This window comes from Agelaius phoeniceus, chromosome 3, assembly GCF_051311805.1.
Source record: "Agelaius phoeniceus isolate bAgePho1 chromosome 3, bAgePho1.hap1, whole genome shotgun sequence".
NCBI classification, from domain to species: Eukaryota; Metazoa; Chordata; class Aves; order Passeriformes; family Icteridae; genus Agelaius; species Agelaius phoeniceus.
The window spans coordinates 94,294,104-94,307,648 of NC_135267.1; the positions used below are offsets into that span (position 1 = coordinate 94,294,104).

Sequence of the window (13,545 nt, forward strand, 5' to 3'; positions counted from 1 at the left end):
GCACTGCTGAATTCTGTCATTATTCAATACTTAACAACAGGTAACACAAAACTTCCCATTTATTAAAGCCAGCCTCAAAAGAGGACATCCCAATCATCCACTGCAAAATCCACCACCTTGTTCCAAGGAGTCTGTACAAGGCATCTTTCCAAAGCATGCAGCAAACTTACAACGTTGTTTGCAGCCCTGTTCCTTCATCAACCCTCACAAGTGACACAGGCAGGATGAAATCTCTGTCCTACTTGGCAAGTTAGGAGAGCCAACCCTGCCACCACTGAGTCCTACACAACAGCTTTCACCAACTCCCTGAAGGAAATGACTGATTAGGAAGAGAGGCTGAAGCATTTCTAGTACTTGCGTAAAATGAACACAAGAACAGATGAAGTACAATGTCAGTGATCCATCAGTTCCCCACCTGGCTCCACCAGTGATGAAGGGAAGAAGTAAGGAAGCCTTCTGGGGGTAGCTGTGTGACAATTTCTCCCCAACACACACACAGAGAGAGAGCTTTTTGCCTTCAAGAACAGTGCCTAACTGCAGGCAGCACTCAGAATGAGAGAAATGGACACAGTAAAACTCAGGCAGCAATACATTCACTTATGACAAACTTCTAGCTTTTTAGTTAATTTATAAACAGCCAATTTTAAACAAGCTTAAAGAAAGAAAACTTGTTAAACATTTACAGTTAGCCAGTAAGTGAGGCAGTGTTTCCTCACTACAGCTGCCATCCCCACAAAATCTTTACCTTGAGAAGGCTGAGGTCTTATGTCTGCTGGTTTTACCACAGGCTGGTAGAGCTTCTGCATATTGAAAAAAAAAAAAATTGTAAAATACCTCTTTGGTTTAATAGATATCTAATATATAGATATATATGTATCAGTCAGAACAATGGGGATTTTGGTGAAATTATTTAGATCAAGCATATATTAGAGGTACAGATTATAGATACTTAGCTACTGAAAATAGCATTCTGGTTAACACAGTTACACTCACTGTAAACACATCTCCAGAAATCTGCTTTAGTTTGCAGAATTCTAACTATTAAAGCATGAGAACTGACATCCAGGCATTTTGGAAGAAGCATTGCCACCTGCTGCATGACTGAGGAAAATAAGCTGCTCTAGCTTCTCAAGAGCCATTCACAGAACCAGCATGCTTTCACAGAGCCACAAAGTCCAACAAAAGGTACATTAAGACAAAAAGCTAAGAAAAAGAAAAGTACTTAAACAACTACACTCTAGCCCTGCAATTACTTATACAGAACTAAGAACACTCTGCTTCACAAACTGTGAGTCTTGTCCCCTTACATCAGTTAACTGAGACATGAAGCAAACTAGCAATAACTGAATACCACACATACTCAGTTACATTAAAGGTGCAATTAGAAGCAGCTAACAGGGAAGAAGGAAACAAAGCAAGGCCAAGGGAACAGAAGTTAGATCATCTGCAAGTTAGTGCTCTCCACTTCAGAAGCTGTCCCTCAACATTCTTCAGGCAACAGCAAGTAGGGGAAAGCTAATTATTCCCGGCTGTAGTTTGGGAGAAATTTTTTCGCAGTCCACACAACTTAGCAAGTTTGCAGTAACAGCTCCAAGCAGGAGAGCAAACATGGCTTGCACTAGCCTCAAACTCTACAGACCATATTGACTGAAAACCCACAGGATGATCTCCTGCTTTGGCAATTACAAGGAAATCACCACAATAAATGACTGGTTCTCTCCAGATAAATCACATCTTCATGGCTGCTCTTTATGCCTCAGAAAGCATCACTCATTTAGCTATGATGATGAAAGAACACAAGAAATCCTCAGCCAAAACCAAGAGACCACTGGTACCTTTGCAGAAATAGCTGAGAGATGAAAATAAAAGAACCATTTACAGAGATAAACTAGGCTTTCCATATTTCTTACACATATTTCTACATATTCTTACGGGGATAAACTAAACTTTTGCAGACAATTTTAATTAAAATAATCGTCTAGTTGTGGTGGTGTAAACTTTGAAGAGATCAGCAAGAGAAAAAAAAGCAGTATGGGAGGCATTCCAAATAACTAACCCACTGTGGCACTCAGGTAGCAGAAACATTAAAAGGTCTTGTTAAATCTTGGTGCTATTCAATAGCATATTTTATTTAAGTTGATTTTGTTTGTTTTACATACTTAATATACTGACTAAACAGATCACAAAAGACAATATATATCAGAAACTATCTCAGGTGTAAGATGAAAGTGCACCCATGCACTTTTCCTTGCTGTAAATCATCTCTGCCTGGCAACCCTAGAGAGTTAACATTACTCAATTTTAGTCCTCAGAAATACAATGCAGGTTCCTACACAACTTCCAAAAAAATTCCCTGTCTGCTTTAGTATAGAATAGCTGAAGTTGAAAAGAACCTCTAAACACCCTCCTGAAAGTTGGGCCAACTATGGCAGGTGGCTCAGAACCTCATCCAGTCAACGTCTGAGTGTCTCCATGAATCTTTCCAAGGATGAAGATGGCACAGTTTCACTGGGCAGCTTGTGCCAGTGTTTGACTCTGCCTCAGCCTCTTGTTTTTTGCCAAAGGAATTCTAATTAATCAAGAGGTAAGCAAAAGGAAAGCCTAACATAACTTCAGGGAAGAAATCCAGCAGCTGAGGACACAACTGGCTTGTTTAATGCCAGTAATTACTTTACACTGTGTGTCAAAAATCCCCCAGAATTTACTGTGTTGATTCATTAATCCACACTGCCCTTTGCTTTACTGAAAATTATTACTTGAAGTAGTTACTAGCTCCAAAAAAGTGCTTAGGAAGCCACTGACATTTTTTAAGCAGTACACTGCATGTGATACTATCTATCTGTACGTAGTGTAACATTTAGCACCTCAACCTCAGCCAGTCCAGCCCTTGGGCAAGGACTTGAGGAACTCGAAGATAAATAGGTGCCTACTGGTTTGTAAATCCTGAGTCACCAAGCTGAAGCAATGTGCTACAGTTTCTTTGTGCCACAGACCCAATTCAGACACAGCCACAATGCTTTGTAGCAACCCTTAGTAAACTTACTAAGTTTAACCCTTAGTTACTGCAGAACCAGTTAATGAAAAAAAAGCAATTTCATTTTATGATAAAGAATCAAAAGCAATCATGGGAAGGAGCTTAAAGGTCAACACTGGATGATTGATTTCTTAATGCAAAGGTTTTCTGGAAGTCTTAGGTTACTCACCAACATCTCTTGCTCTGCTTTCATGGTTTCGATAGCATGCACCAGGATCTTTTTAGGCCACTGTTTACGCCTAGTTGCTGTCTCTACTATTAATTCATCAAATTGATCCTCCAGAATTTTAATATTGGAATCTGAAAGCGACAAACACACATAGTTACTGTGGAATTCTCAATTTTTTTTTTTTTTTTGAGACAAACTTGTCAAGAAAAAGAAGCTTCAGATCTCAAATAAAAAAAATCATGCAGAATTATCAACATAGAAATAAATGTATGTCTCGAATCTCCTTGCTAAGAGAGTATAGAGATTGGAGCATAACTTGATGTTGGCCAGTTATTCTGAAGTAAATGGTCTGGGGTGGGGAGAGGGAAAGAACTATCCAGGGGAAAAATAACAAATGTATTTCCCTATGAACACTGAATCTGTGAAGAATGTCTTAGGAAGCAATGGCTATCTTCTAAGGAGAAAAATGGTTTATCTGTGTGATTTACAAGCACTAAACAAACTCCAACTGTACAAACAGTAATTGGAAGCCTAACTGATTTTACATCACACAGTGCACAAATAAGCAGTTTAACATTAAAATCCACTGTTCCCATTAATGTGCTGAGTATAACTTGCAAGCCATGCAATGTTTTCAATCTAGTGGTAAAGAATAGATTTTGAGCACCCTCTCTGGGTCACTCAGTGCAGAATCAAGTGATTGCAAAACTCAGGAAGGAAAAGCCAAGGTTTTAGGAGTCTGTGAGTTTGTTTTGGTTGTTTGTTTTAAGATCAACATGAAACCATTTAAATATAGACAGGAAAGACTTAAGCCACTGATCAACATAAATACGGAAGGCACAAACTGACAGATCTCTTGGTGACTCAAACTGGATCAGAGCTAGGCACATGAGTAAACTATATCAAATTAAAAAGCACAATACAGTCCTTGCACCTGCTTTATGCAGCTGTGGGCAGATGACAGTGTCTCAGTTTTGCATTTTGCATCATGAGTTCCATGCATTTTTGACCTTGTAGTCAAAGTACCTGGAGTTTTATCATTCTAGAATTACAACTGCAGACACTTCACAGAATGAGAGAATAGTCTGGGTTGGAAGGGCCTTTAAAAGTGATCTAGTCCAAGCCTCCTGCAATGAGCAGGTACATCTTCAACCAGATCACACTGCTCAGAGCCCATGTGTGCTCAGAGCAACCTGACCAAAAAACAGTTCAATGTTTTGGGCTCAACAGCTCCGTACTTAGCTCAATGTATCTGTATTTTCAGCTCTATATAACTGCAAAAAGCATTAAACTGCAAGCAAAGACCACCCAAAGCCAACATAGGTGAGTGAATGGACCGCACTGAAATTTTCTTAGGACACCAGACTACCAAGAATCTCCACTACTATTATTCAAAAGACAGTAATTAAAAATACATTGTTTCTATTACACATATTTATATAGAAATAATTTTCAACACTTAATCTGTACATTCAATAGCAGCAACAGAGAGTCTCCTAGGGTCCTCTGACAGATCTTGGTCACTGCCCCCAACACTGAGGCTGGAGGGGCCCTCCAGAGCCTCCTGCTCACAGCAGAGTCAAAGCCCATTTCAAAACAGGTTGCTCCAGAGGGTTTTTGGAAGCCTTCAATGCTGGAAACAAGCTCTGGGCAGCCTTTTCCAATGCTCTGTTATCCTAGGAATGAGTTTTTACTTCCAAACATGAAGTCAGAACCTCCCCTTTCAATCGGGCCCCTTCTGCTTCTGGACAAAACCAAACCAAGCCAAACCCAGGGAGCGGGAAGCGAATGGAAGCCGACGCCTACCGCTCTGCAGCCGGGAGTCATCCGAGGCCTCCTCCCAGGGCTGCCCGTTAATGGTGACGTTCTCCCGCACCGCTGTCTCGAAGTTCTGCAAGGCACGGAGCAGACTGAGAATCCATCGGTGCATCCGTGAATCCATCCATCTATCCATCCATCCCTCCCGCAGGAAGAGCCCCCGGGGGCCACCCCGGGGCAAGCTGCCACTCACCCCGGCTGCCGAGCGCTGCCAGCGGGGCCCGCCGGGCCCTGTGCCGGCATGTTCCCGCTCCCATTCCCGTTCCCGCTCCCTCTCCCCGCTCACCCAGAGTGCGTCCGCCTCTGCGGCGGCCCCGCCGGGCTGTCCCTGCACCAGGGCCCGCACGAAAGGCGCGCACAGCTCCAGCACCGCGCCCAGCCCGCGCCGCGAGCAGCACCGCACGCGCGGGTCCCGCCGCGCCTCCCCCGGCCCCGCGCCCGCCGCCTCGGGCTCCGGCGGCGCCTCCATTTCCCGCCCGGGACGCGGGGAAAATGCCGGCCCGGAAGCGGAACCCGCGGCCGCCCGGTGCCTTCCCGCCGGGCGCGGCATGGCGGGGCCGGTGGACTGTCACTGCCACCTGGCCGCGGCCTGCTTCCAGCCGGTGAGGCGCGGCGGGCCGGCGGGCGGGCGGCCGGGGGGAGTGGGTGCCGGCGCGGCCCTGGGCTGAGGCGGTGCGTGTCTCTTGCAGGACGTGGCGGCCGTGGTGCGGGCGGCGGAGCAGGTGAGGCGGGGCGGCCTGAGGGGACCCTCTGCCCGCGGCCCCGCCGGTCTCAGCGGGCCGGGGGTCTCTGTGTGCCGCAGGCGGCCGTGTCGGCGCTGGTGGTGGTGTCGGAGCAGGCGGGCGAGTTCCGGAGCGTCGTGGAGCTGTCCGAGAGGTGCGAGTTCGGCCGGGATCCCGCGCCCACCCGCGCCTTGGGGACTGACGGCGGATGCGCTGCCCCCCTCAGTCAGGCCGGCCCTTCTGGGCTTTAAACCTGCGCTCTCTGCGAGCTCCTGGCGTTAAACTTAGGGTCTCTGTGGTCTTTCACCCTCTCGCTATCTGTTCCGTGCCTAGATTCCCAGGGTTTGTCTTGCCATGCCTGGGAGTTCACCCCGTTCAAGAGATTTCTCCAGAGGAGCAGCGCAGTGTTACTTTGAAGGTAAAACGCGGCCTCTAAAATACTGCTGGAACTTTTCAGGACAGACGACAGGATGCTCCGGTCTGCCTGATTTACCTTCGGCTCTGCCCAGTGGTTTTTCTGCCCTCTGTCATGCAAGGAGACCCAGTGGACCAAATCCCAGGCTCTCTCAGCATATCCATTTGTCCCTGTTAGCCTTTAAAGCAGAATTGTTATCTGGAGTCATCTGGCTGTATTACTGCAGTGAAATGGTTTTAGAAATCCCAAGTGTGCTTTGCTTACAGCAAACAAAATGTGCAGATGTTCCTTTGTTAACATGGGAACTGGAAGGCAACTGTTTGTGGCCTTATCCTAAAAATCTCAGGGAGCTGTCTGCAGCTATTTAATGTTACTAAGTTATTTTTGGGCCTTGTTTTAATTACCTCTGCTGCTATTGTGAAAAGTTAGCTCAGGACTATTTAGAATAAGGTTTTGAGTTATATATATACATATTAATATATATATAGAGATAGATACAGATATAGATACAGAATGTAATAATAATGTGTAATGAAGATAGGAAATGAAATGGTTATTACGTGAAGAAGATAAATCCTTCAGACTTCTAAAATCTGATGGCACAGCTCACAGTAATGGCAAGTTGTGAAGTACAGAATTTCAGAACAGCGAAGGAAATACCAATTTTATCATAATGCTCATAATGTTCATAACCCTTTCCTCTTGTAAGGGCAGTGAGAGTTGCATCTTTTATTCTTGCAGGATCTGGATGCTGCGCTGCCTCTTATAGAACTTTACAAAGACAAATTGGTGGGGATTGGAGAAGTGAGTGGAATTCTATAACTTGTTTAAATCTCTCCAGCAGCAGCTGTCACTGGAATTACAAAAACTGAGTCAATGCTTGTTTTTCTGCATGTGATAAGAATTGCTATCAGCCTGAACAAGCACTAAGTCTGATTGGCAGTTCTCTTAATGTGCTTTCCTTTATAGCTTTGGTTGATTCCTTCTTTTCCTTTGTTATTGCTATTAGAAAATAGATGGAATTTATGCTGCTGGAGTTGTTGGAAGATTACATACTTATGCTCTCTCATGTTATACCCAAAGGCAGGTCCTTCCTGCCTTTTTCTCTGACAAAGTTAGTCTAAGCTGTGATTTCAGTACAGCACAGTAACTTGTACAGTTCTTTTATTTAATCTTTCATCTATCTGTATCCATCTGTTGTCTACTGTCTTACATTTGTTTATAAATGAATTGAGGCTTTAGGATGGAGTCTGCCTCGATTTGTGTGTTAGTACCAGAGGGACTTACATCTGGTTCTGCACTGGCTACAGAAAAAGCAGGTTTTGGCAGAGTTTTGTAGCTAAATTTGCCATGTTGTACTGTATATGAAGAATTTCTCTTCATCTAACTGTGAATGGGACTGCTTTGACAAACATTTGAACATGTTTACATCAAAAAAGTATAGAATTAATGGGTAATTTTTGCTAGAGATTGGATTAAAGCTATGGGTTCAGGTCAGAAATTTTGCCTATACTGGAGATCCATATTTGAGACTTAATCTGACATAATATTCAATAGAATGTAAACCCCCAGAAAACCAGTTACAGACTAAAATGTTAAATACCCTTGTTAGTAGCTGTCTACCCACAAATGTTTTCATTGTTGAAAAGCTTATGGTTGAGAATGCATTCTTTTAATTTAAGCTGCAGCTGAGCTCATTTTAATTGCAGTCTCTATTCATATTTTGAAATGTTTTGCAGTTTTGAATCATGGTATGCCTTTGTATGTCTAATTATGGTTTTGTTAAGTGTTAGGTCTGTAAAACTTTTCCCTTCTCTTCTTGTACTGTAGGTTGGACTAGATTTCACTCCCAGATTTGCCAGCACCGATGAACAGAAGGAAGGACAAAGACAGGTTTTGATCAAGCAGATTGAGCTGGCAAGAAGACTGGATTTGCCACTGTAGGTTTTGTTTATACCAGGAGGATTTGCCAGGTCTCAGTAACATGTTGAAATACTTCCCAGGATTTATGGTTATTAAGTGCCCACAGAACTTTCCTTAGATGGATTAAACTGGCATAAGTGTCCTGTCAGTCTCCAGTTTGAGACGTAATTGTAGAATTTTCCTTATGTTTGCACTTCTGTACAGACACCTTATGTTCCCTGTCCGTGCTATGTTGTTCCTATATCTTCACTAGCTGAAAGGATTAATAAATACATCCTTGGGTCTTTTTCTTGATAAAAGTTATAGTATAGATTCATTATTTTCATCCCAAGATACTGTTTGTTTGTATTTGCAAGAATAGGGTATTTGGCTAAATTTCCTAATGCTAGGCCTCTCCTTGCTGTGCAGAAATGTTCATTCCCGCTCAGCTGGAAGACCAACCATTAATCTCTTGAAGGAACAAGGTATGCTTTGAATGCCTTTCCTCTGCCATGGCTTTGGCCAACAGGATTTCTCCAGTTGTGCCACGTCCTGACATCAGTTTGTGTGTGTTTAACTCAGGAGTGTGAAAAACACCAATCACTTGTTTTTAAAATTTTAAAAGTTTAATAGTAATAAAATGGTTATAAAAATAGTAATACAATTAGAGTAATAATAATTTGGGCAATTTGAATTAGGACAATATAAGACAATAGAAACAAAGAGTTATGGACGTCCAGGTACCTTTTTCTGGGAAGGACACCCGTTAACAGAGGATTAACCCTTAAAAGCAATAGCCTGTTGCATGTTCATACATCTCATACATGATGCATAAATTCCATTCAAATACAGGATTCTGTCTGGTCATCGTCAACTTCTTCCTCCGAATCCTAACAGTGCCTTTGAGGCAGGAAGAAGTTCGTTTCTTCTGATAATGGGGCAATAAATTCTCTTTCTCTGAAAGATTTAGGTGTCCTGTGTCTGCTATCTGGTGCGAGTCCTTTCCTTAAAAAAAGTATCTTATATAGCATAGTTTCTATTTTAACAATTTTTATAACCTAAAACTATATTTAACACACTACTTAAGAGAATTAATACAGCATAACTTTCTAACATAACACATATAATATTCATTTTATATTTGTGAAAAGCCAATCATAAAATATGCATTTTTCACAGGAGCAATAGTGCAGAGTTTCTGTGTTAATTCTGTATGGGACCAAGGTCCCACTGGAAGCTGGCATGACAGCCCTGTGTAACCCTGCTGATGAATGTGGTTTGCTTTGTTTCTCCAAGGTGCTACCAAGGTGTTGCTCCATGCCTTTGATGGGAAGCCATCTGTAGCCATGGAAGGGGTGAGAGCTGGATACTACTTCTCCATTCCTCCTTCCATTGTAAGGAGTGAACAGGTAATGTTTTGTTCCAGCTGGGATCTGCTCCTTCTCCATGCATTGCACATTTTTACTTTGGCTGAATTTCTGCCTGGGGCTTTTGCCTTAGCTGGACTTTGGAGGGGGAATTCTGGCTAAAACAGCTCAGCTGTTCCTGAGAAACAAGGGGGATTTTTCTCATTTTATTGCAGTTTCCGGTGAACTCTTCTTCAGAAGATTCTGTTACTGGACTGTTTTACAGCAGGGACACGTCATGTAGAGAAGGAGTAGTTTTTGTGACAGGATTGCTTTCTGTGATAAGCTCAGGAAATGTAAGAGAGGAAAAAGTTTGATTCAAGTGGAGGGAGCATGAGGAGTGGATATAAATGGGGATGAGCATGGGTACTTAGGAGGAAGGAAAACAAACTGGGGTTGAGAGGTAAAGCAGAGAGGAGGAAAAGGTACACAAATACTATATGCACAGAAAACAGCAAATTAGAATTGCACTGGCAACTCTATAACTGCAATATACCTGCATTATTTAATAAATAATGATGAATTCAGCTTTGAGATAATAGTACTTTGGATATTTAGAGAACAGCAGAACCCTAATTTGAAGGGACTTCTTGAGCAGCTCCTGGTGTTCTTGCTTCCATTCAGAAATCATTGATAAAATGTAAACAGTGGCACCAAAGTCTTTTGATGTTGTCTCTAAATGTAGGGAATATCCTCCCTTCATGTTTTTCCCCCACAGTTTTAAGTGCATAAAGCATTTAATGGCTGTCTTATTTTCTTCAAGAAGCAGAAGCTTGTGAAACAGCTGCCACTGGAAAATATGTGCTTGGAAACGGATTCTCCTGCACTGGGGCCTGAAAAACAGGTGGGTGATGGGAGGGAGGGACTTCTGCCTATTTGCATCCAAACCCACACCTTGTGGAGGTCAGCTGCTGGCACAGGATAGTGAAGTAGTCTTAAGTGTGGTTACAGAGAGGAAAGAAGCTACCAAGGGAACTTGATTCAAGAGGAATGGATACATGTAATTTTTTCTGCCACATGTGCCACAGTGTGACTGAAGTTGTGTCAGAAAGTACTGAATCTGAAACACTTGTGATCTCTATGGGTCTGTAATTTGATTGGTTTTGTTTGTTTTCCAGGTGAGGAATGAACCCAAAAATATTTACATTGCTGCTGAATACATTGCCAAAATTAAAGGAATTCCAGTTGGAGAAGTTATAGAAGTGACTACACAGAATGCACTAAAAGTATTCCCTAAACTTCAGCACTTTATTCGGATATAGATTCAGAAACTGAAATATATGATGTTGCAGAAAGTATTACTTGTGGTGTAATTAATAAAACCAACATCTTGTGTTAAAGTGGAGTTTCACAGTTGGAAGCTCAAGAAGCAAGGAGTGTTATATAGCTGGATAGGATGAAAATAGGGAATTTCTCAAAGGCTTTTGGTGTGCACCATAATAATCTCATTAATGTGATAAAGGCATGTTGTTCCTTTGCATCTCTCACGTTTCTGAGCAAATAGTTTGTAAAGGAGAGCACCATAAAATTGTCAGTTTAGTTTCTCAGGCTGCTTTCCCAGCTGCTCCTAGTCTGGGAGATGGCCACTGTACAGTGCTTGATGTCCCCTTCACTCCTTGTTTCTGCTGACTGAAAGTCACAAGTTGTGGACCCAGGCATGATAAGAAAGCTCCTGTTAGAACTGGCAGCCTGCACATCCCTTTCTGAGCCATTAAAAAACCCAGCTGGAAGGACATTCTCTGTATTCTGTGCTGACTGGACTGAGTGGTGCAGAAGCAACATCTTTTCAAAATACAGTTAGAAGAATTATAGCCCTTCTCCTTTTCCTTGGCTACTTTAAGATGGATTTTCTTGGATTTTTAAAATACTTTATTTTTTGAGTTGTGTTCAAAGCAAAAAGCCTGGGTTTGGTCTTAGTTCAAGGACTCACTCTTCTGACTGCTCAGTACCAGGAGACACAGGATGTGAAAGGGAGACAAGCTCAGTTTTGTGATATCTTGGAGGTGGTCTCTGTGGATTCATCTATGTTGCCCAGTGTCCTAAAGCTGAATCTGGTGCTCCTTCACAGCACCTGTGTGGATGTGGTCCTGTGAAATACTGATCAAAACGTTGTTGATTATAAACCAGCAATTGAATGAGATGGGTTTTATATGGCACACAACTGTTCTGAGGGCCACTAGGGAAGTGGAGCTTTTCTCTCACTATGGGGAGTTTTACCAGGTCAATGAAGAAAATACACAAGCATTAACTTAGTTCATGACCACCTCAGAGAGGAGAAGGGGCCAAAGCTTGCAGTGTAAGTGATGCCCATCATAAAGTTTTGTTTTCCTCCACCTCATCTTCCTCAGTTTCTTAAAACCACATTGTCAAGAGGTTTTTTTTTGCTGCCTTTATCAGAACAGTTGTTCTGCCTTTTGACTAGAACTAGCTTATTAAGTTTAAATGTGTTCCTAAACAGTTTTCAGCCTGCAGCAAACAACCAAACTTGCACAATTTGTCTCTACTACAACGTGTGTTTAGAGCAGCAAACACCTGGATCTCTGCTGAGTGTTTGATCCAGAGGAGTCAGAGCTGTTCCTTACCCTGGATCTGCGGGCACCATTTTCACTAAACAGGGCCAAGGACAGGGTTTGCCTGCAGGTGGTGCTAGGGAACAGGTGTGCAATAGTCAGAATATTAGCTTGATTCACTTAATTAATAATCATGTCATTGGAGATGCTAAATGTGATAGATACCAGGCAGCCTTAAATGTGCTTCCTGCTGCCTATGTGTTGGGAAGTCTCCCAGTATTGCTTGGGAATGCAAAATTCCAATGCAATTGCAATGTGAGGAGGTGCTCTGGGTAAGAAGTCAGGCAGCATCCAACTGTTTGTGAAGTTTCAACCTAATTATTTTTCTCTATGGAATCCTTAGCATTGGATGAAAACACTGGTTTTGCAAGAAGGGGGAATATTAAGGAGTCTCCTCAAAATCGCTGTCTCTGCAGGGGGGTGGCATTGCTCTGTTTCAGCCTTAGCCTTGCAGTAGGATGATTCCTGAGTGGTTGAATCCCTTTTGCTGTGGCAGAAACCTCCAGCACACTCCCATGCTGGAGCTCCTGTGTGGGCAGGGCACTGCCGAGGGTGGGCAGCCCCCGGGGGCCATGGGGCTCTGGGACAGCCCAGGTCCCTGGGCCCTGCAGCAGCAGGCCTGAAGCTGCTGCTGGTGGTGCAGGAGCGTGGCTGAGGCTGGTGGAGGAGGCACAGAGTTGCTTCCCCTGGGCCAGGGAGGGCTGGCATTGCAACAGCCATGGGCAGGGTGAGCCTGGCAGGGGGCCACGGCAAAACAAACCAGCTCTGTGCTCTCCTTAGACCTGCGGCGCCGGAGCTAAGTCATGGAGTAGGTGACCTGGAGTCCCAGAAAAGGAAAACTCAGTGTCACTCCCACCCTGCCTTGGCATCCCTGACACAACAAGGGTCAGAAGCAGCACCCTTTTCCCAGTGCTGCTGGTTTGCCTGTGCAAGTTGTGCCCCAGTCACTGCACTCAGTGCTGGGGGTGGGCAGCAGGCACTGGAAATAAAGTTGTTTCCCTGCACAGGAAACTCTAGGGTGCTCACTCAGGACTGGGGGTACTGCTGTGCAGGGAAGAGAAAGTGTGGTTTCTGATGTTCTGGAAAACATCGCTGGTCCTCAGCAGTCGTTCTGTAACTTTACCTCAAAAGGAGGATTTAACAGAAAGCTTGGATTTCTGCCTGCATTCCCAGGCCAACACCTGGCCTGCAGAGGCTGGGGAAGGCAGGATGGCTTTTGGGGAGCTGCATGGCTGTGCACTGTGAAGCCCTTCATCCCCACAGAGGTTGGCCTTAGCAACATCCATGTGTGTCCTGAACCCTGTTGCAAGCTTCTCAGGTCTGGATAAACCATGCCTTCCCCTACATAACACAGGAGACTGAAATGGCCAAGGATGTACTGGAGGAAGGACACAGTGCAAATTTAGTTTTTGGGAAAGTTAGTGTGACCCAAGTTTTCTTTTCAGCCATGCCACCACTTTTGGAGGTCACACACAGCCCAGGTGACCTCTGTTTCAGTGAGGGGAATGG

The 13,545-nt window shown here is 43.8% G+C and overlaps 1 protein-coding gene across 3 annotated transcripts; it reads left to right on the plus strand.

Moving 5' to 3' along the window:
• The first annotated feature begins 5,044 nt into the window (after window positions 1–5,044).
• TATDN3 (TatD DNase domain containing 3) lies at window positions 5,045–10,811 on the plus strand. Of its 3 annotated transcripts, none has more exons than XM_054629616.2 (10): window positions 5,045–5,623; window positions 5,711–5,743; window positions 5,824–5,897; window positions 6,077–6,161; window positions 6,900–6,962; window positions 7,989–8,098; window positions 8,490–8,545; window positions 9,357–9,469; window positions 10,230–10,310; window positions 10,585–10,811. In XM_054629616.2, exons 1-10 carry the CDS (start codon window positions 5,060–5,062, stop codon window positions 10,726–10,728), a joined length of 1,323 nt encoding a protein of 440 aa, XP_054485591.2. In that variant the 5' UTR covers window positions 5,045–5,059; the 3' UTR covers window positions 10,729–10,811. The 3 variants fall into 3 exon arrangements, with proteins under 3 accessions (XP_054485591.2, XP_077032010.1, XP_077032011.1); XM_077175895.1 differs by having other exon boundaries at window positions 10,233–10,310; XM_077175896.1 differs by having other exon boundaries at window positions 10,236–10,310.
• Window positions 10,812–13,545: the final 2,734 nt, after the last annotated feature.